Source organism: Toxoplasma gondii, chromosome X (genome assembly GCF_000006565.2).
Source record: "Toxoplasma gondii ME49 chromosome X, whole genome shotgun sequence".
In the NCBI taxonomy this organism is placed as follows: domain Eukaryota; phylum Apicomplexa; class Conoidasida; order Eucoccidiorida; family Sarcocystidae; genus Toxoplasma; species Toxoplasma gondii.
In genome coordinates this window covers 3,488,068-3,510,630 of record NC_031478.1, presented here as the reverse complement: position 1 = coordinate 3,510,630, position 22,563 = coordinate 3,488,068, and the positions used below count along the sequence as shown (strand labels likewise).

General features: G+C 55.7%; 1 protein-coding gene across 1 annotated transcript; it reads left to right on the top strand.

Annotated features, from left to right (window-relative positions):
- Positions 1 to 895: 895 nt before the first annotated feature.
- On the top strand, positions 896 to 22,019 carry TGME49_223880 (zinc finger, C3HC4 type (RING finger) domain-containing protein; the record flags this gene model as incomplete). Its single annotated transcript, XM_018780024.1, has 16 exons — positions 896 to 917; positions 2,892 to 4,102; positions 4,689 to 6,613; positions 7,249 to 8,128; positions 8,647 to 8,853; positions 9,492 to 13,039; positions 13,464 to 13,534; positions 13,998 to 14,460; positions 14,844 to 15,952; positions 16,562 to 16,711; positions 17,183 to 17,308; positions 17,893 to 18,042; positions 18,501 to 19,423; positions 19,800 to 20,587; positions 21,104 to 21,188; positions 21,823 to 22,019. 16 exons carry the CDS (start codon positions 896 to 898, stop codon positions 21,844 to 21,846), a joined length of 11,682 nt encoding a protein of 3,893 aa, XP_018635918.1. The 3' UTR covers positions 21,847 to 22,019.
- Between the last annotated feature and the right edge of the window lie 544 nt (positions 22,020 to 22,563).

Genomic DNA, 22,563 nt, shown 5'->3' with positions numbered 1-22,563 from the left:
CCGGTCTCGTCTGGGCGACCACTAGCTGGCGGTCTGGCTATCCCCTCCGTGGCATTTCACACATCCGCTCTCTTTTTGCCGAACACACCTTGCTTAACTGTTTTTCTCTCTCTCCCACCTTCTCTCTCTTCGTTATACTCATGGTTTGTTGCCTCACCTCTCAAAACGCATCACAGAGATGACGTGGCCGGCGACGCAGAGCGGCTGACCAGCTGTGTCCTGACAGTTTTTCTGGAGGGAATCAGAAACGAGGAGCTGGAGACGGCGATTTGACTCAGAGGACCAACCTGTGTGCAAAAGCTTACGAACATTCGAAAGTGTGCGTTTGCTCTACTGTCCAGGTTCCGGAGTGAAACGCGTTCAGCCCCGGCACACGGTGACGCGTCACCAAAAACCCTGTTTCTGCTACAGCCTCGTTTTTTCCTTTAAAAAAGACACCTGGATGCAACCGACATGTCCTCTTGTCATGTATTGCTCGCAGAAACCTTCGTTAACTCTGTATCAAGTCTAGGCTTCTAGGTTCATACACACGGGCGTGTCTACAGAGAGGCATTTGTGCCCATGGGAACCTTGAGTCAAGTGGGCAGAAGCAACAGCAGAGAGCGAAGCTTCGAAACTGTCATGTTGTTTTGGGAATCCAAGTCACAGTTCGGTGCTTTCCAGAACGACCACCGCTCTTAAAACGATTGTTTGTCTACTTGCGTCGCCTTTCGCGTACACTGCAATTCGCGGAGCCAAAGCGCCAGCAGCAACCCATTTTCGCGACTGAGAGAAAGCCTTTTTCACGGTGGAAACAAGAATTCTCGTGGTTCCTATACTTCCACCTTCCTGAGAAATCTGCGGTTTCTCTCTTTCATCCCAGGAGCGAACGGGGGCGAGGCTTCACCCTTTAGCCATGCCTCACGCTGATCGTTCAGGTACGCAACCCGCGGTTTCTGAAATCTCGGATACCGAATGTGACTCCAGTTACGAGGTAGAGACAACCAGATTCTGTATGACTGCTGAACACACCGATCCCAACTGGAGTGCTTGAGATAGTTAAGGGAATCGAATTTCAATATCTTCGGCATCAAGGATATTCCACAACAGTTGTGTTCTTGGCGTGATACATGCATTAATGTGATCACTGTTTCGAGATTCGAGGGGGGCCATCAGAGTTGTGTTTAGATAGGGTTTAGCAGGAAAGGACGCACTCTCCGGTAGAATGGTGTACACTCTAGTGTCTGTCTGTCTGTCTGTGTGTGTGTGGGTGGGTGGGTGATTCCTCCCGACACACGTGGTTTCCCGCGTCTCACTTGAAATGCGTAGCTCTCTGCGTTTTGCTGGCCAGAGTTGACTCTCTTGTCTCAGTGTCCGCGCCGAACTGGCCACATGAGCCTGTCTCTCGTCTGCGTTTTATTTTCCTGTAGGTGGTCGTGTTGACTAGGTGAATTAATCACATTTCTTAAATGTACTTTGTGAAACCTTCTCGATTTTCACGAACGGAGTTACATATTGGACTATCTTCACTCTCATGGTCTGTAGTATGTTGACGTTAAAACGCATCCACTGACGTTAAGGATATTCCACATCGTTTTTCTCTGATTCCGCGTCTTCTTGCTAAGCAGCTGCCACTGCATGCGTCTGCCAGTGTCGAATTTGATTGAGGATTCCCGAAATTAGAAATACTGCTCACTGAGTGGCTTTCTGTGAAGTTTGGATTAAAGTCGCGTTTTTTGCATGCGCCACCAGTATCCCAGCTCGTAGAGTATAGTTACCAGATTCAGTATCCTAGGTACCATAATGTCCCTGTTTATTCGATTTGAGATTTTGCGTAGATTCCTTAATGTCTGGAACAGTAGATTATGATTAGGTAGTGGAGCAGGGAGAGCGTGAATCTGTTGGCTTTCGAAGTTTATCTGAATACACTAGAGCGATACCTGGAAGTTTTTGGCGCACAAAGGTCACTGGTCACTGCAGCTGCGAAGCTGGAAATGTAAGATGAACTTCGATTTAGAGTTGTCGTCTGCGTCTTGGCGTCAGTGCTTCTCTGTATCCTTTGCATTCATTGTTTCTCCTTACTCCTCATGCCCACTGCCCAAACACGACTGCATTCTACACGCACAGGCGTGGCAGGGAGCGTACCGAGTGGAAAACGTAATATATGCATGTTCGACATTTTGCTGCTGATTTATAGTCATCTGAGGCAACCCAAAAATAGCAGCTAAACTAAATCCGAATGTCTCATTGTGTCCATTTGTGCGTCCAAGTCGACATGTGGTTGAGGCGTCGAGAACCTTCTTCACAAGGCCCCCTGCAGTTCTGAAAGGTTCATCGATTTAGAATTGCATTCAAAAGCATACATTCCAAACGTGTAGGCACCATAGGTTGCGTGAGGCAAGGCTTGCTGTGTTCTTCCCACAGTATCTGTTCATAGACAGACTTCTGTGCTGGATGCATGCGGAGGTGCCTGTCGTTTCCTCTGGGGCATACCAAGCACCAGTTGTCTCGTTTTTCGGATGGATTCTGCGGCTCTGAAGAAACGTGATGAGGTCACGTCTTGTCCGCAGGTCGATGTAAGCGATTGTTGGGGTGGTTATTGTTTTACGAGTCCTCACGGCTTTGAGGGACGCTGTCTCTGGCTTCATGTCTGCTGTTTCCCTCTTGAACTTTACATGTGCCGTTTGCCTACACCTGCGCGGACTGTAACAGATCTCGAGGCCAGGAACGAGATATTCTGTTCAGTCAAGACTGGTGGTTTGCTAGTGTTGATGTCAATAACATTTCAGTCAAACAACAACGGAGAAATTTAGTCGACTGCATAAAAGACTAGATCTGGCGTCACGAATAGCACATCCACCTATGTCGCTGCTGCTTTTTTTTCTGTGTGGCATGTGTGCAACGCAACGCAGTTCCTGGGAGGACGCGTGACGAAGCGGTTGCGGCTTCCTCTGACTCGTCCTTGCCAGGTCTTTCCTTGGCTGCTTCCCTGTTCTCTTCGTCTTTTTTGTCGTCTTCGTCTGGCGACCCTCAAAGCGTTCCTGAGCCTCAGACGGGCGTGTCTTCTTCCCGACTTTCTTCTTCTCTTCCGTCTTCCTCCTTGTCGCTGACGTCTCCGTCCTCTTCCGTAACTTCGCTGCCTTCTTCGTCTTCCTCTTTCCTCTCTTCTTCCTCTTCTTCCTCTTCTTCCTCTCTCCCCTGGTCTGCCTCCCTTCCGTCTCCGTCCTCGGCTCCCGCTTCGTCGCTTCCCTCTTCTCCCCCTTCGTCCCGTGCGTCTTCGTCAGCGTCGGCTGTAGGGTCGGCTACCGCACCATCTCTTGGAGCGTCTGATTCGCAGTTCCTCAGTTCGGGGGTCCCACCGTCGTCTTCTTCGGCGCCTTTCTCTCCGTTCTTCTCGCTCTCTTCTGCGTCGAGCTCTTCGTCGGTTGCACCTGGCAGCAGAGACTCGTCCTCGCTCGACGAGACGGCTGAAGAACTGTCTCCACGCCCTGTGTCGCCTGACCCGCGTCCAGTCCTGACTCGTCCAGAGGCCCGTGTGCGGGGCGGGGCTCTTTTCGCGAAATCCCGCGGATCTGTGGAGGCAGATCGAAGCCGGAGCGTGCGTCGCAAGAGAATGATCTGTGAGATTTCCTCGGTCTTGCATCAGGACCGACACTCCGATTCGCGCTCCCACCTTCCCGCTCGCCGGGCGCCGGCCTCCGGGGACCAGGCCAGCCGCACGCCGCCTTTCTCGCGCATGCCTTCCATGTCTCCGTCTCTCACAGCTCGCCAAGACCGACAGCCCCTGCATGCGCGAGACGGGACCAAGGCGGAGGATGACGGGGCCTGGGGAACGACGGGCGTCTCTGCCGAGGCTCGCGAGAAGGCGACTCAGTGCGGACAAGAAGCGAAGTCAGACACTCAGGCGAAGCGCGAGACAGAGGCTCGCAAAACCGGTCAGAAGCCACCAGGAGGAGAACAGGCGCTCTGGATGCAGCGCGCCGAGGCTCCCATCACAGTTGTTGGAGCTGGGCGAGAACCATTCGTCGCCCTGTACGAGGAAGTTACACAAGCAGCCAAACGCCACAGAAAAAGCTGTGACGAACTCACCAGAAACCTCGATCTCCTACTCGACGTCATTGTTGTGAGTCGCCATGATCCTTTCACGCTCCACTTCTTCCCCTATATATATATGTATGTATATATATATATACGTATATGTGTAATACATGAGTATGTGTGTCAGCGATGATTTTGTATGAAGTCAATTTTTCCTTCGACCCGTCGAGCTGCGTGAACAGGTTCTAAAAACTTCCATTTTTGTTCGTGTTTCTGGACTGTAGAGGTGTCCTCTCGGTCTCTGCTAGGCTGTCTTTCTCGAGGCAGTGTGTGGAACTCAATCACTCGACTGTCGTCGGTTGTGACGTCTCGAGACGTCTCGGTCAGTCCTGCAAGTTTGCTTGCTTTTTGCATTTCGCTCCCCGGACTGAGTTTGGCTTTCTTCACCTTCGTGTCTCTCACGTGAAAGGTTCCAGTTCACTTGGTTGTCCAAATCCGACCGCTACAGATTTCATGGCGGACGCACTTGGAGTTCCTAAAAGTACACGTGAGGGAGTGTGTTCACTCTTGGGGAAGCGCGTTCCTCACCCCACAACCGATTGGCGCGGCGATGCGCTGCGCCCCCGTTGACAGACGTGTATTCGTTGCCTTGCCCTATCGCTTTTTGCCAGGAGTCGAAAGATCAGATTCGCGCCGCAGCTCTTGCAGCCGAGGCGCGGAAGCAACGAGAAGCCGTTCCGAGCACCGGAGCGACGCAGCCGTCGTTTGCGCCTTCTTCCTCCGTTTCCGTTCTTCTGCCGTCTCACAATGAAGAGATCAAGTCTGATGCCTCTCGCCCTGGTCGCCGGTCCGTGGCCTGTAGCAGCGCAGCATCGAATCCTGCAGGAGCCTCCTGTTCTGCTCTCTCGCCTCTTCCTGTCTCGTTCCCTTCTTCTTCACTTAGCTCTCACCAGAAGGACGAGAAGGGTTCGAGGACTCGAGGGCGCTCAGAGCGTAGCGGCGAACTCGCAGACGTTTCCGGGGAAGGAGGGCAGCGGGCCGCGGTAGAAGGGGGAGTGAAGAGCGAGTTGAACGTCGGGGTAGGCGACCGAGGCGCCGGAGAGACGCCACCCGAGGGCATGAACACAGGAGACCAGAGAGACGAAGCCGCTGCATCCGAGAATAGCTTTCGCGCCGGGTGGCGCCCTTCGGTTTCCGGACGCGATGGGGCGACAGCAGGTTGCGAGTCATCCAACGTGTCTGGCGATGCGTCTAGAGAGAAAGACATTCCTGAAGGTGCTACCGGGCAGCCTGGACGTATCGATCCGCGGGCCGACCAGCGCGCATCTGCAGTCTCTTCCGTTTCTCTTTCTTTGGCGTCAGGGTTTTCGTCTCCCCCAGGGTCACCCTCGCCGCCCTTGCCCTCAGCCTTGGCGTCACCCTTCCTCTCAGGAGCACCGTCGCCTGCCGCAGCGAGCTGTCCAAGTTCATCTTCACTCCAGAGTGTGTTGCCGAGCTACACTCTTCCAGCTCCTGGGCTTCTTGTCCCTCCGCCGATGCCGTCCGGCTCCGTTTCTGGGCCTCTCGCCTCCGATGGAGACGCCGCGTCCGCGTCTGATGCGGCGCAGCGCGTTCTTCTCTCCGAGCCGGCTGCGCCGTTTGCTGAAGCCTCGCGACCGGGAGAGAACCCTGGAGGCACAGAGTCTCGTGGGTCTTGCGTCTCCGTCACGGAGGTGATTCGCGGCCTTCAGAAGAAAGTCCAGGCGCTAGATGTGACGCACACCTTGACGGAAACCTACAAAGAACAACAGCTGACTTTGACCGGCGTGGCGCGAGCGATCGACCGGCTTATACCAGGGGACCCTGCCCCCGCAACCCGAGTGCTTCCGCCGCCGCCCGAGCAGCAGCTCTTCTTCGCGCTCCACGCGAGAAACGAGAAAGCCGCTGCGAAACAGGAAGCTTGTCAGCAGACACAGACCGAAGAACAACACACCGGCCCAGCTAGCAACCCAGGGAACGCGGAGTTTGCTGCTTTTCAAGGTCCGCCGACAGGGCCTCAGATGCAGGCGAGTGGGTCGTCAACATCCGCATGTGAAGACGCGGGGGACAAGGGAGAAGACGGAAAAAACGAACCACGAAACGAAGAAGACAGAGGGGGGAGGCGGCGACGGCCAACGCGCGAGTCTAGTGGCGAGGCCTTCGATGCTGGAGAACGAGACAGACTTGGAGCAACAGAAGACAGGAACCGTGAGCTCTGGGGCAGGACGCATACAGAGCACACATCAATGAGCCAACGCGGAAGACAGCACGCTACGAGTTGCCTTGTCGCTTCCACACATTTGCCGCCAGTCCGTCGATCCTCAGTGGAACAGAGAATATCTCCGCGCCTTTGTTGCTCCGGCACGCGTTCTACTCTTGCATGCAAACGAGCGTGGTGTACACGTGGAAGCGGAGCCAGCGTTGCGTCGGCCCTTCCCAGTTTCCTCCGGGGCGAAGGGCTCGGAGTCCGATTTTGCGTCCGTCGCCACCTCATGGAAAGCGACGATCTCCTTCTCGCCAAGCTCCTTGCTCTCCACTTCCTTCACTGCGGCTGGTTCGACATCTACGCGCAGTTCTGGTGAGATGAAAGAACTTCTGGTTTCCTTAACCTAAGCCGTTGTCGCGTCTGGAGCGGCAGGCCCCGCCTCAAAGATCGGGGCATGCAGCTGTGTGTCACCTTAGAAAAGCCAGTTGGTAGTTACAGCACAAAGAATGGCAAAGGGTCAGCGTTCCAGGCAGCGAAGGAAGAGTACAGAGGTGGGGGAGGGACGCCTGAGAAGCTGTCAGCGGGGATCTGTACGGAGCATTCATTCGTGCACATGATGGAAGAACCATCTCCACCTCGATCTATATAGAGAGTAGTGTGTAGTGCTATAACGATACCTACGTGTATGTCATATACACACAGTTTAAAATATACGTTTATACATTTACGCATATTTATACACATGCATGCATGCATACGATTTCCGTGGGAGGTGACTTGACGTGCGTGTCGCGGGGTGAGTCATCTTTTTTGATTACTTTCTTCTTGATATTTTAGGCAGTCGGCGCCATCCTTCCTTGGAGAGTATACCACATGTGAGTGTCTCTTGGATTCAGGCATTTGAGGATTGAAGCAGAAGAAGGTATCCCGTGCAGCTGTCTTTGATGTAGGCCATTCTCTCTCTATGCGTTTCGCCTCTGTGTGTCCCCATCCCTTGCTTCCTGCAGCGCCGAGCAGCAGCAAACCTTTGAGGCGGTTCGTTGTCCATGTGCGGACTGTTGTGGGTGGTCACGCTTCGCGAGTCTCGCTAGCCAGACAGACGAGAGAAGTCTGCATGTCTCCTGGGAGGATTCCTGTGAATCGAAGGGTGATGGACATCTCGATGACCAAGGAATGCTCATGAGCACTTCGAATGCTGGGGGAGATCAAGGTCGTCTTAGTGGGCGCCTCGGGCCTGGTGAGGAGCCGAAAAGCCGAAGCGAAAACGAGAAAGCCTCGCCGAATGGCGATCTCACGTACGCGTACCCCAACGTTCTCAGCCCTTTCACCTCGGTTGCACTTGGCCCTCTCGGCCCGGAGTCGACTGCCCCTGGGGAACAGACAGTGCGAAACGAGAACGAAACGGAAGCCGACAGCGAGACGGGAAATGCGTCCTTCTGTGGGCCTAATTCGCTTCCTCCTGACGTACCACCGATCTCGGGGGAGACCCGTCTGTCTCCGAGTGAAGGACCCGTTGAACTCTCCTGTCGGCCCGAACGTAGCTCCACCACCTCTTGCGTGCGTTGCTCTGGAGTATCTTCTTCGGTTTCGTCGCTCCGCGACGCCGACACCCTAGGCGCTCCGGACTCACGAGATAGACCGGCGCGACCGAAAGGCCTGGGGGACTCTCGCAGGCCAGGGGAGGGCGAGCAGGGAGCGACGGAGCTGCGTGGCGAGGACGCGGCTGAGCGCCGGGACACGAATAAAGTTGGGGAACCCCAAGAAGCGGCCATCAGCGCCGGGGCACCCTCTGAAGGGTGGTGGGGTCCACGCCGGTCAACTGGGAAGTCTGGAAGGCTTCAGCTGCTTCCTGGAGAAGTCGAGGCTGCTTATGTTCAGCTCCACGAGGTGCGGAAAGATACACAGGGTGGTTCACGAGGAAGCACAGCAAGGAGGTACACGCGAGGCAGGAGAAAAGGGAAAGAGAGAGATAGAGAGAAACGGAGCAATGGTGAACGATGTTGCGGAGACGACAGACGAGAAAAGAGAGACACGGATTCAGAGATCAATCAGTCGAGAGGTGGACTGGAGGAGGGTCGACCAGTGAGTAGACAATAACGGAGGCAGAGCAGTGCTGAGGGGAGACGATAGGCAAGGCGTTGAGAACAGACGAAAATGTTTCACTGTCCAAAGGAACTTCTTATAGATTGCACGGATTGTTTTCATATACATGTATATATACATTAATGCATGTATATATGTATATATATATATATATATATAACTTCACAATTTCCTCGGAAAGTACCAATCTCTGAGGTTGCTGGGACGATGTTATTTTCTTAAGTAGAAGATCTTGTTTTTGTAGATCACGGTCTATCCCACATGTTTCTTCGTCCTCCGTCGTTGTTGTTTTTACGATGCAGATTCTCCGCCGCCTGGAGCGGACGCGGGACGACCAGCTGCTTCAGTGGAGACTGAAGTGCGAGGGGAACGAAGAGACACTCCGTGCTCGTCTAGGCGTGGGATCTCGAAAGAATGGCATTGATTTGGCTCTTCATTGGCTCGCAAGACAGAAGCGGCGTCACAGACGCAGGCTGGCCACGCTCCATTTCGAGCTTCATAAATTGAAGGTACCGCTTGTTGTGGGATGTTTCTCTTCTTCCTGGTTGTAGCCATATATATATATATATATATATATATTTATGTAAGAGTATGTGTACATCCGTGCAGGGATGCATATATATATATATATATATATGCTGAGTTGGGATTCGTTTTCTGGGTGAACGTGGGCTATCGATAGCGACTGGTGACGCCCATCAAACTGGAGAAAGACCCGGAGGTGCCTGCGCCTCGTGCCACACGTGAGGGTGTCGTATACATCGCGTGCTCCGTTAATTCTGGTGGTAAACCCAGTGTGCGGCTCAGGCTACTGATACACAGATGCAGATATCGTCCACAAATACAAATACCATTGCTAAGTGAGCGTATTTCTCTCTGTTGGTACATCCAATAGAGAGAGATAGGATTATTTTGAGTTCCCTTTCCGCACAGACCCTCACTGCATGCAGTTCTGTGTTTCACAGGTGTTTCGCGTCCACATATCTGATCGCGGTACTTCTGCGGTGTGTCTGAGTGGCGCTTGTGTCACAACGCCGTAGTCTCCACGCATTTCTCTTCTCTATTTTCTTCCTTCTGCTTTGACGAATGCACTTGACGTATCCACGTACCTGGTTTTTGCGTGGTCCGCTGCATCTCTCTGTTCCAGTTCCTGTCTCTGCTGTCGGCTCCGGCGTCGACGGTCGAAGAGGCGTTGCTCTACTCGCGCAGCCACCTTGCTCCGCTGTGGCGGTACCACAAAGCCGATGTGTGTCGCCTGATGGGCTGCGTGGCATTTTTTGGCCGAAGATCAACAAGTCGCGAAACTGAACAAAAGGAGCCCCTTGCGTCGTCTCACTCTTCTTCTCCCCTTCAACACGAAGCGCCACCCGCCGCTCAAAGTCCGAGAGAGCGAGCGGAGAGACCTGGGTGCCGCCCCGGCGTGCATGTCTCTCCGCCTGCAGGTGCTTTCGCTGAAGACCTCGAACAGGCAGGGGCCCTTGACCCAGACGCCGGAGCTCTGAGACCGGCGGCGGACAGCAGCAGGAGCCGCGGCATTTCTTCGTTTGATCTCGCGGATCCGCAGAGACAAAACGGGGAGCGGGAGGCGGTGCGAGGTTCGTTCTTTTCCACAGGCGAAAATGCCTGCGGTGCATGCGTCTCGTCTTCTCTGTCTTCCCACACCGCTGAGGACCCGAACGGAGACATCGCGGATGCCCTGGAGAGAGGAGAAGCCAAGGCGATGGGGATGAAGAAACCACCACGAGACGAAGCGCTCGTCGCCGCAGAGGGCACCCCGTACAAAGACCTGGTGTCCGAGACAGAGTGGGCGCGCGTGTTGAATCTGTTTCGGCGGGCCTTCTGCGAAATCGGTCTCCTCCTTCCTGTGTGTAGACAGCCTCCTGCCCCTGGAACTCCAGAGGACGAGCCCCTCTCTGAGGGCCTCAACCACGGCCTAGGGCCGGGAGGACAGTTCCACTCTCCTGAAGACGGAAGGCCTGTGTCTGGAGCGTTGGAGGCATATGTCTCGCCAGGTGGACCCATGCCTGCGCTTGCCCTACCTCCGGCGTCGACGCGCGCCGTCGGTCAGCCGTCGGGCTCGGCTGGTATTCCAGGTCCGGAGCGCGAAGGCGGTACGAGTGGCCAGGGAAACAGAGGTCCCGCGCTCTCCCGCCGGGGGCCGCTTCAGGAGCTGTGGGATGTGATCTCTGGGCGGAGACAGGCCGAGGAGCTGCGGGCTGCTGAGCCGGCGGAGCCGCATGTGCGGGGTGCAGGAGAGGATCGTGGTCTATCAAGAGAGACTGCGGGCGGCTCCGCGCTTGTGTACGACGGCGAAAGAGGCGAAACCGAAGCCGGAGCGAGAGGCGAGACTGCGCCGAGTGCAGCAGAGACAAATGTGGGTCGAGCCCAAGAAGCGGGGACTCGGGGCGGCGCCGAGGTGGAGCGCAGGACGAGAATTACGACTTTCTACCGCCCCGAAGAAAGGGAGTTTCGACAGGCAGAAGCTGTGGCAACGGCGGCGCGTGCGGGGATTCCAGTCGAGTTCCTCCAGCTCCTCCCGCCTGAGCCTCCTCGGCTCGCTCCGACGATCTCCTGTGTAGGGCGGTGCCTCAGCCCGGTCGCGGAGACAGAGAGGCACGCCGCGCTCGTCGACGCGACCGCGATCGCGGCGCTCGACTCGGGCTCCTGCGTCGCGGCGGCGATGGCGGGAGTGGCGGCTCGAGCTGTGGAGTGTGGCGAAGAGGAGCCCTTGCTGTCAGAGGTCCCGCTGTCTCCACCGAATGTCCGCTCGCTTCAGTATTTTGCGTCTTTTCAGCGAAAAGCGAGACGAGACCCATTCGCAAGATCGTCAGATGGATTTGCAGACCTCTTCGCCCAAGAGGAAGACGACGTAGAGGCCCCCATCGTTCTCGCGCCTTTGGGCGCATGCAGCCTTCGCGGCCAACGCTTCACGAGGTGCGCCGGAATTTCCGGCGGGCGATTTAGGGACAGCTGCGGGAGGGGCGGGCTCTGTGTGGGGCAACAGCTTGTGGCTCTGGGAGACTCTGCCGCGGCTCCTCTATTGCCTCTGGGCGGACCTTGGATTGGTTCCACGGCTTCACCTCGCCACAACCGAAGAGGAAGTCTGAGCAGCAACAGCAGCAGCCAGAGCTCAGGGTCTGCAGGAGTCGTGGGCCGACAGGCAGCTCTGGCAGCCGTGTGCAGCCGTACGGTGTTGAGACGCCTCCCGCCTATCAGCGATCTTCAACCTGGGTGGATCCTCCGCATTCACGCCCTGGGGCGAAGGGCCCCGTCCGCTGGGGGGCGTTGGGCTGTTATTGGACGGACTCGAAGGTGCGCAGGGGCGAGACCTGGCGAGTCCAGCCAGAGCCTGTGGGAGTCTCTCTCCAGTCTGTGGGGTCGAGTAGACAGAGACGGACACGGGCCCGCGGAAGTCTGTTCCGGACGGCGTCCACTGACGGAGAAACCTCCAGCGGACTCTGGACCGCAGGAGTCTTCTCTTGGTGATTCACTAGCCTCAGCTTCTTCGCCAGCCGCGGGCAGGCGGCAAGCGACGCAAGAAGACGCGAGCCCCTTTGGACGAAAGCGTGCCACGACCGGAGACCTGGGCAATAAAAATCTCCCGCCTTCAGACGGCTCCGACACTCGGGGGGATTCTGGCGCGGGGGCTGATTCGGAGGAAGTCGAAGAATTACGAGAAGCGGAGGACCTCTTTCTCGACGTCCAGCGGCTCAAGCGGAGGCGGCGTCGACAGATCCTCGAGTCGCTGTGGCTGAACGAGGCCCTCGAGGGCCCGCCAGTCTTCGGTCTTCGCTGGCGCCCGTGCACGATCTCGCGGAGCCGGCGTCGCGGGCTCCTTGGGCTCTTCCAGGGGAAGGCCCCGGGGAAGCGCTGGGGCGCTGGGCCCTCAGACAGCGACGAGACGGCGAGTCGCGTGCACCGCAGCGACGCTAGCTTCCACTCAACAGTTCTTCGGAGCAGCAGTCGAAGCAGCACGGAGACGAGCGGCGTTTTCATCTCGGGCCGCGAGGCCGAGGCAGCGGGCGGACGACGTGGAAGTCGCCGGCGCAGAAGGAGACGCAGAACCACCAGTCTGAGTCACCTCGCCTCGACGGCGCCGCCCGCTGAAGGCCTGCCTGAGAACCCCACCATGGAGGCGTCTAGTGGCCGGTGGGGCCGCCGCGACCGCCCAGGGCGACAGAGTGCCCGGAGCGCCCATGGCCGATTCGGGGGCGACAGAGGACCCATCAATCCCCTCGCCCTGGAGGCACGAGCGCTGCTGCTGCAGGCGCAAATGCGAGGCGTGCTCGGGCGCAGCTTGGGCGCAGGAAGCGCGGGGACACCTGCAGGCGCGACCGGAGCCGCGGCGCGCCGGTTGGCCGCCATGGCCGTCCGTGGCCTTGGAGCCGGAAGGGGCGCAGGAGGGAGTGTGGAGGCGAGATATCTGTCTTTGGCGCGGATCGCCTTTCTCTCTGCTGGACGCTGGCAAGCGTTGCCGACGGCTGAGGCCCTCAGAGGGTGGCGCGAAGAGGAGGCGGGCGTCGCTGGCGAAGAAGAAGACGACAGCGACGAAGACGACGACGAAGTAGAAGACGATTTGGAAGAAGTGATGCGTGCGCTGGATGGAGAGGATGAACTCGGCGACCCAGAAGAAAACGCCCCCCTCGCTCCCACGGAAGACAGGGCTGCGAGCGCAGCTTCTATACGCAGAGGAAGGTAATGACGGACTGCCCTCATCCCCATTCTACAGTGCTCCAGATGGGCACGCTAACGCCTCGGTTCTGCTCTTCCCGGCTTTCCTCTACTGCATGAAGCCAGATAATTATGTTTGCATGCATGCACATATATATATACATATATATATATATATACATATATTAATAAGCGTGTGTGTATGTACATGTATGTCTGTGTGCATATAGTTAGACTACGCGTATCTGCAGTATTTGGATACGTGGGTTTCCGCCCTTGTGCGTTTCAGCGGTGTCTGTATATTTGCGTAGACATGTTGTGCGTGCACATTTTAATGGTGCTCCCGTATATACGTAGGCATTACATGTTCGCATGACAAGAGTGCTGCAGTCTTTCGACCTGGAGTTCGGAAATCTGTTTCGGATCTGTCTTGTGTTTTCGCCTCCAGCGAGGAGCATCGCGTCCACGAATTGAGTCGTCGGGCATCTGATCGCCACGCGTCTGCTCCGTTTCTAGGAAGTATGTGACGCAACTACACAGATGTTGATCTGCAGGAAAATGTAAACCCAAGCTTCTGTTTATGTTTGTATTCTTGTAACACATTCATGTGTAGATGCAACTTTGTACTTGATTCCCTGGTTGTTGTTTCCTTGCTCATCCCGCCAGCCCCATGCACTTCATCATGCTGCCGCTGCCTTCGGCTTTTCTCTACAACGGGGACGGGCTCTGCGGAGCTCGCTTCAGTGACGGTCCTCGTTGGTTTGCAAGTGAAGCCTTGCGCTGTCGGGTCTGTAGACACGGCAAAAATGTGATTTTCTCTTCACTGGGACTTTTGATCTTTTTCGGTCGCCCGCACTGTCTTGTCGAGATCCACCAGCGGAAAACCCCCAGCTGTGACGTCTGTACGTTCTTCCTCGCTGCCTTTTCTCGACTCTCTGTTCGTGCGCTTTGTTTCCTTTGTTTGGCTCCGCGCTCTCCGCAGGCTCGCGGTGGCATTCGTCTCCGTATGGGCGCAGTGGTCGACGACAAGGAGACAGGAGCGGCTTCCTCTCTGTAAGGGGTGAAGAGAGAAGAAGAGAGGAACAGGTGCAGAACAGTCGGGCTGGCGGCCAGCAGCGAGCTAGCCGACACCAGAGAGGACCCGAAAGAGAAGGAGACGCGGGATCCGCGCCCGCAGGCTCGGGGACAGGAGACCGTTCAAGCGACTCAGCTGACCAGTGTGACAATCCCTCCGCTGGAGGCGATGAGGAGACGCGAAGGGGACGAGGAGAAACTCCGACCTCTGTAGCGGGCCTTGTCATGATGCTAATGAGAGATCGACGGGCGACGGGGACTCGCGGGACAGACCAGCCTCCAACGGCAGCGGCGGAGACAGGCAGGCAGGGACTTGTCGGGGAGGGAGGCGACGATGGAGGTGCCAGGTGGCGCGGTGGCTCCGGGAGAACGTAGGTTCAACTTTGAACATCTCCACAGTTTGTCTTGGTTGCTTACTGACGGGACTGTGCATCTGCCAAGACACGTCGAGCGTAAAACCCCACTCATTGAACAGAGACGCGCTCACTTCTGCATTCCATTTGGAGCTTTGCTGTTCGCACATATGCACGCGTTTTCTTTCGGTGCGTGTCAATGCAGTCGTTGGTTCCCGAGAGACTCCGAGGGGACTCGAACACCTGGAATTTGGACCTGAATCTCCTGTAGCTTCGACTCCTCATTCCTTATTTGAGAGTCTCCGTATGTCTGCTCGAAGTCTACCCTCAACCTGGAACCGGGTTTTTTCTCTTTTTCCTGACGTGTTTCCTGTCTCTTCTCTTGCGTCTTTTCTATTCAGCTCCATGGCGTTAGGCAGTGCGCTTGAAATGGCGCAGACGATTGAAGCGGCAGTGTCCCATTCAGTGGCTGCGGCAAGCGAGCCCGACACCAGCGTACCAGGGTCAGAGGCTCCAGGAGGGCCTTACGCTTCCCAAGGAAATCCTTCTCTCTCGGCTTTCTCCTCCTCCCTCCCGTCCTCTGTCCCTCCGCCGCCTCCACTTCTCGCGCCTGCAGACACATCATCGGGCACCGCCTCAGAGCAGGCCTCGGCAGACGAACCTGTCTCCACACGCGGGACTTCTACGGCGGTCGGGGGCGACAGGGGGCGTGTAGGGGCCTCCAGCGGCTCTGACCTTGTTGCAGCGGCTTCCGCAGCCCAGGCCAGCTCTCAGGACGCGTCTGGACTCGCAGCTTCATCTTCCGCGGGGTCTGCGACGGGCAGGGGCGGTATTGAGGGGAGTAGTGGTATCGAGGAAAGCGGCGCGGCGTCGATTTCAGGAGAAACTCCCTTCTGTCTCCTTCCGGCTTCAGGCTCCGGGAGAAGTGTCTCCTCGGCCTCGGGCAACCATCCACTCGGTGCGCCCGTGCTTCTGGCATCGGGGCTTTCCTCGCGCTCCGGTCACATAGCTGTCTCGTCATTCGTCCCACCCCCGCCTCCGCCCCTCCCCGCGGGCCTCGGGGGCAGCTTCCTGGACCCGTTTGGGACTGCGGGGCCAACAGGCCCGGCTGCAAGCGGCGCAGGCGGGGGCTTCTCGTCCCAGACAACCTCGCCGCACCCTACATCTCCTGGTGGCGGCGGGCTCACGCAAGCTGCGTCGTTTTCTTCGTCTCCCATTCCGACGCCAACGAGTTCCGCGCAGCCGGCGGGCCCCTCGGGCTCCACGGGCGCAGTCGGAGGGACTGGGGCGACGCCTCCACCGCCTCCTCCGCCACCGCCGCCTCCACCGCCCCCTCCGCCGCCGCCACCTTTGCCCGCAGGGACTGTGAGCACCTCTCGAGCTGGCGGGGCGGTGGGCGGTGCGACGCGATGGAGACACGTGCCTCTTGGCGGAGACAGTCAGGGGCAGGGGGTAGGGGCTGGCGGCTCAGGGGTCTTTTTTGGCCTACAGCACGAGTCGCATCAGCAAGGTGAGGAAGAAAGGAGTCACGAAGCGAAGTGGTGCTCAGAAAGGGCGTGATGCAGAAACCTAGAATAGCGAATTTTGCGGGGTGTGCAGGAGAATAAAGAAACAGTGATGAGGGGCCTGGCAAGAAAGCCATCATCCCTGGGCGAAGCACTGAAAGACGACGAGGTGCAGATGTTATGAAGAAGGGTTTGCGGACGCTCAGGAGCTGGTGACACACGGAGATGAGAAAACGATGAATAGAGGGCTAAAGGAGGGAAGCAACGCGAGAGGCAGAGTTACTACGACAGACAAAGAGAACGGTTAAAAGAGGCCTCGATGGTTACAAAAGGCAGACTGAGGGGCTATGAACAGGCTGCAGCGTGCAGGAAAGTAACAGCTCAGACACGAGTCGATTTGATAGGCGAGTACAGCGGTACGCGGATGCAAACGGAGAGTGATATGTAGGTATAGAACAAAAGTAGATATATAAATATATATATAAAGACTTGCTCATATGGGGCCACGCTGCCCACGCTCCGTCCTTCAAGGTGGTTAATGCGTTTTACTGTTACACGCACCATGGGAACTCCGTGCAAGTGACATCGTCTTTTGCTTGTGGACGCCTCTGTAGGAGGCTCTCGGCCGTCAACGAATCCGACAGGAGAGGGCTTGCTGGCACCGCCGTGTTCGTTTCTGGCTAGTTCGGCGCCTGCGGCTCTCTTGGGCTCCAGAGCAGGGGCGGTGGGAAGCAGCGCCGCGAGAAGCACAAGCGAGCAGGGAGGTGAGAGAGACCCCGTCAGAGCGGTTGGGGAGACAGAGGGAGGCTTGGGCGCATGCGACGAATCTCGAAGAGATAGAGGCTCAGCCCGAGTCGAGAGCCTACTACAGGAGACTGGTTTGGCGATGTCGATCTGTCGAGAAAAATGGGGGGGATTCTTCGAGGTCTCCACCTGCTATGGACGTTCGTGTGTCGCCCCATCTTGCTCTCGTCCCGTTTTACATTTGTGCAGATTTACAGAATAGATGTGGATGTGTTTGTGTTCCGGAATCGTTCTCTCGACATGCGCTAGATCGCTTGTCAAACTCTGTGGAGGCGTATGCAGTCGCGCACATCTTTCTGGTGATTCTCTGTACATAGATTTAGACAGGCGTAGGTAAATAAAGATAGATATATAGATACATCTTGGCGCAGACGTGAGGGATGTCACTGGATGTTTCCTCTCGCGTGTTTTCCGCTTTGCTGCGCATGCAGGGGAGTGGAACGACGGCGAGCGGCAGAGCCGACGACGGCACACGCGCAGTCACCGGCAGCAGACTCAGCGGCTCTCGCTGGGGAGCCACGAAGCCTCGTTGCCTGAAAGAGATCGTAGAAGAGAAAGTGAGAGAAATCGATTCGGCTGGTTTGTACTGAGATATCTGGATGTGGTACTTCGCTCAACGCAAAAGCGGCCTTTGAGTGTTCTCGAAACCATGCTAACAACAGATCCTCGATTCGGTAAAAAAAAGCCTTCAAGATGTAAACCAGGGTGGACGGAGCAGCATATGACATCCTAGATTTTCTTCGCTTCTATGGTGTGGAGCAAGTTCACCTGAGGACATATCTGCTGTGAACGGTGAAACGTGTTTGATTAGCATAACAACACAGACGATCAAGCTACATGACGTCCCAACTCTGCACTGGATACTTTCGAGTGTTGACTTGCTACACACCGTGAGATCGAAGACAATACAAGATATGTCGAGCCACTCAAAGCAGATGAGATTCTGTTTATGATTCTAGGGACGGAAAGGTCCTCAGGGTCTTACCATCAGGCCACCCCGTCCTTTTCGGAGTCGCACATCGTGCAGACCTTCACAGCAGAACGTGAGGCGTTGAGAGGAACAAAGAAAGGGAAACAACCTGAGATAAATGGGTGCCGTTTGGACGTGGGCGTGGCTTTTTTCAACCGTTTTTGCCTGCAGACTCCACGACCTCGAGACGCCTAGAAGTACCGACAGAGGGTCGAAGCGGCCACCGCAGAAGCTCCAGTGGGCTGCATCACGAAAGAGAAAGGAGTTTCGGTTGCCATGAGGGCGGACGAGAAGGTCGGAGACGCAGACACGCCAGAACCGGTGAGATTGCCGCTTTCCGGAATTTGCACTCGTCAATCTATGATCGTCTGCATGCGATGGGATATCCATCTACTTGTTTCGGCCGATACGCATGCCTTCAACTATATATCTATATATATACATATATATATAGATAGATATATTTGTGTGTGCATGTGGATATTTGTGGAGTCTTATAGATTTGCAGTATTTTCTGCCTCTCAGCCTGCCGCCTCCACTTTGCGTCTCTGTCCTTGATATTCTCTGCGTTTTGTGTGTCTCCATTTTTCCTCTGGAAACGCGTCTGTCCAAGCCCGTCTCGCTGCAGTGCCTCAGGTTCTTTCAGGCATCGCTCATGCATGGAGCTCCTGGTTGTCTCCTGTTCGCCGACAGTGGTCTGCTTTTCATGGCAAGGACGTGAACACATGTGTGGGGCCACACTAGTAAATCTCTACCGTGTGGATGTCGGCTGTTGGCAGATATGAGGAGCCCTGAGGTGTCTCCGAGCACGGCGAGTGTGAGGTCGAGCAGCACGAGTCGGCAGCAGAGCCTGGACAGCGCGTTGGCTAGCCGCGAAGGCTCCGAGACAGAGGACGAGACAAGTGACGACTGTCGGGGGCCTTTGTCTGGAGACGAGGACATTCGGCGAATCGGGATTTTCGGAGGCCGGGGGTGCAGCATGTGCACTTGCTGCGCCTGCAGAAACTGTGAGTGTCTCCAAAGTGTCTCCGACGCCAGCGGGTGTTTCGCCTGTCGGCTGGTCCTTCCTCCGACCCGGACAAGCAAAGAAGAAGGCCTCTCTGGAGCCGGAGAAGGTCATCGGTCAGGTGCGCCAAGGTCGACGACCGCAGACGGTTTCGACAGAAACGTACGGTGGCGAAACGACGATGAGGAAGAAGACAGGGGAGACCACGGAGACGAGAAAGGATACGCAGAACGACGCTGTTCGAGGAGGAGGCGCAGCAAGAGTATGGGAGGACGAGCGCGTGGAAGAAGAGGCCAAGCCCCGGAAGGCGAGGAGCGAAACGGAGAGAGGAACGCAGAGAGAAACAGAGAAAGACACGAAGACGGAAACACAGAGAGAAACGAAGAGGAGTCGCAAGACGGATGTCTCCACGGCGGGGCAGCTCCAAGAAGGCGGCGGCGACGCGTGTATCGTGGGCGGAAACAAGGTCGGACAGCAGAGAAAAAACTGGAGACACTGGGCCTCCTGGTGAAGAATCCAAATTGCGGAGAGGGTTCCGCCGCGCGCAAGAAGGCGCAGAAGAAGGATGAATTTGCAGACAACCTCTGCCAGACGTGTGGAGGAAGCAAAACGTGGCGACGGGTCTCCCTCCCTCTCGAAAGTCCTCTCACTGTCCTCTTGTGCGCTGGAAATATCGCCCTCCCTCGGCTTATGCAAGTACGGTCTCCACGCGAAACAGAGATCTCACGTTTCGTTTCCCATGCTACACAAACGCTTACAGACCCATGCATATTCGAGGTTGTTTTTCGTCCTCAAGTGCGGTCTGACGCGAAAGGTGGTTCCTAAGGCTGTGCAGTGAAGCGCAAGCAAAGCAGTCTTCTGGAATTTACCTTTTGCCTACAACTGTACGGGGTTTCTCTGGAGGATTCCTGTCGTGGGTTATTTTTCTTTTTCTAATGGTAGATTCGTAGACAGAGAGAGATGCACCGGAACCTCTACTTTCATAGCAGTCTATCGGTATCTTGGTGCTTGCGCTAATGGGTGCTACCCATTGTCTCAGCACACTGTTTTTGAGTGCTTGCTTTTTTTCCAGCTTCTTCAAGTCGTATCTCAGCAGTCTCCTCAGCTAGCTGCAGAGCCGCCTCCGCCGACTTCTCCAAATTCTTTGGCTGCTTATTCTTCTTCTCCGCCTCTCTTTCCGTCTTCGGCATCTTCGACTGCGGCGTTCTTCGCTCTGCTCCCCAGCCTGTTGTCTTCGAACGGCGGGTCTTCCTCGCTCCTGCCTTTGTCTTTTCTCCCTCAAACCCCTGCAGCACCTCCAGAGTCCATGTCTCCCCTGTCTCCTGATGTCTCTTCCTCGGCTGTCTCCGCTTCTCTTTTCTCTCCACGTTTGCCTTGGGTCTTCCCGTCGAGGAGCGCGCGCCACGCCTTTCTTCCTGTGTCCGCTTCGCGCATTTCTTCTCCGCAGGGGGCCCCTGGGACCTTCTGCGTCTGCTGCAGACGCCTCGAGTGCATTTGTGACTTCCCCGAGCATCCTTCTGTCGATGCGCGAGCGTCGCTCTCCAGAAACCAGCGGAGCGACGTCGCTATTCCTGGGCACCTCCCGCAGCCTTTCTCCACCCTGCCTACTCTCGCTGCGATGCTCCACCGATCGAGAAGAGACGCCTCTGTCGGGGGCTCTGTGGGGGCCTCTCAGGCGGGAGCCGCGCCGGCGGGGGGGCCGCCCTCGCCGCTGCTCAGCGATGGGGGGATGCTCGCTCTCGAGTTGGATCTAGGTCCCGCTTTCCACTTCCACTCGAATTTCACCTGTGCTGTCAGTCGCGAACAAACCTCTACAAAAAACCCTGCAATGCTTCTGACTTGCGGCCACACCATCTGCAGGTAAGCACGTGCGAAGGTGTTGAGACCAGGGAAGGCATCCAGACGAGACATGTCGCGAAACTTCTTCAGCGTTCAGGAATGAGGGTCTCTCGACTCAGACACACAACTCGCGATGAAAGGTCAGGTCATCAACAGTGGATTTATATGTTCCCGTCTTGAGGTAGTTGGCGTGTTGACGGATGAGCATGAGGCAGCAAAGTCGATTTGTCGATCAAGTGTGTGATGCCGATGTTTGGCTCCAACTACGAATGCCAACATACTATGCGGCTGTATACTACTTGACAGATGTGTGCGCGCGTATATATCTACGTATCTATCTACCTATATATATATATATATATATATATATGCATATAGATATTTATGTATGTATATGATGTATGTAGGGAGACGGAGTATCATCGGGCGGGTAACGTAACAGCCAGCGGAATCCAGCTGTTGATCAGCGCATGTATTGTGAATATGTGGTTTATTGGTCGCTTTGGAGTCCATTGGTCGATCTGGACGTGTCTGCAGTTCCTGCGTCGAGCGCGTGACATCTCGCCGCAGCCGTCAGACGCTCCGGTGCCCCATCTGCCCTACTCACGTGTCTATTTCTGAGGTGAGGAGTCACGCGAGCCTGACAAAAGAATGCTCGCCCGTGTGTTTCTTCTTTTACTTCATCGATTCTTTTTTCCGGATGCGCCTGGTGGCGTCTTTCCCTGTCGCGGTTCCCGTGCTGGCCTTGGAGTCCCCGGCAGTGCGTTTATGTTCGTGCTGAGCTTCTCGTCTCCCCGCGGGTTGGTGGTTGATGCTTTACATTTACAAGTAGAGAAATCGAGAACATCTCTGTTCGACTGTTCTGGCTGTGGTGGTTCTTCCGGTGTTCTCTGTTGTAGACCTTTTTCCTACGTTGTTCTGTCGCATTCGGTTTTCGAGGAGAACTGGATTCCACTTTACTTCATGCACTTCACATGCCTGTCATGAAAAACAGTTCGTTTCCGCCTCAGACCTGGCAAAAGTGTATCCCGGAAAACAAAGGTTCGAGCGTTGACAATTTCTCTCTGTACACGTGGGTTTCTGTTAGCATGTCGTATGTGGTGTCTGTGGGAGTCAGCGCATGTGCGTGTGTGTTTGTCGAGGTTTTGTGTCGATGGTTTCGCTGCCCTCGTAGCGGTCTTGCTTACGTTTGTGTGTGCGTTTTCTCTTGATTTCCATGCGTTTCACCGTTTTGCAAACTCATCTTCTGCCTGCAGACACGCCAGCTCTGTTTCGACTGAGACGGGCAGAGCGCTTGACGACGAAAAGGATCTCTTCGGCGACTTTTTTCAAACAAGTCAAGTGGTCTGAAGCGTTCAAAGGGGCGTGTTTTAGTCGGTGGAGAAGCATGCATGGACTGACTTTGAGTGCCTTATTTCCCTATTCTTGGCAGAATGGAGGATTTTTTGCGGAGGAAAAGCCTTGAATTTCTATTTGAGCACATCTGCTCTACTTTGCTCAACTAACATGTACACATAATGTATGCCTTCTAGTGGATAATTGTTGTGTACATGCAAATCGGGCGCAGGTCTCTTCATTTGAGAGGAGGAAGCAGTTTCACTGTCGCGACGATAAGCACGCCGCGGATTCTGCCGGGTCGCAAAAGACTTGGCACATCACGCCGAGATAGAGTCGAGGTCATGAGGAAGTTGCAGAGTTGGAGACGCTTTCTCTTGAGAGACAAAGTCGAATACACTGGGATGTTGCATTGGAACACAGTGGAGAAGGCGTAGGTTCGTATGTGCTTTGGACCTCATTTCTTTCCCTTGGTATATCAATGAAATGGGTTCGTGGTAAATTGGAACTGCCTTCATACGTGACTAGAAATAAGGATGTATGGGTGAAAGAATAACGCCATCGACGACTGAGTCCCGGTCAGAGAAGAATAAAGAATTCCAAACGTGGAGAGCCGCGAGAGAGAGAACTGGTGCGTCGTTCTTCAATAGTGCAGCAGTCTA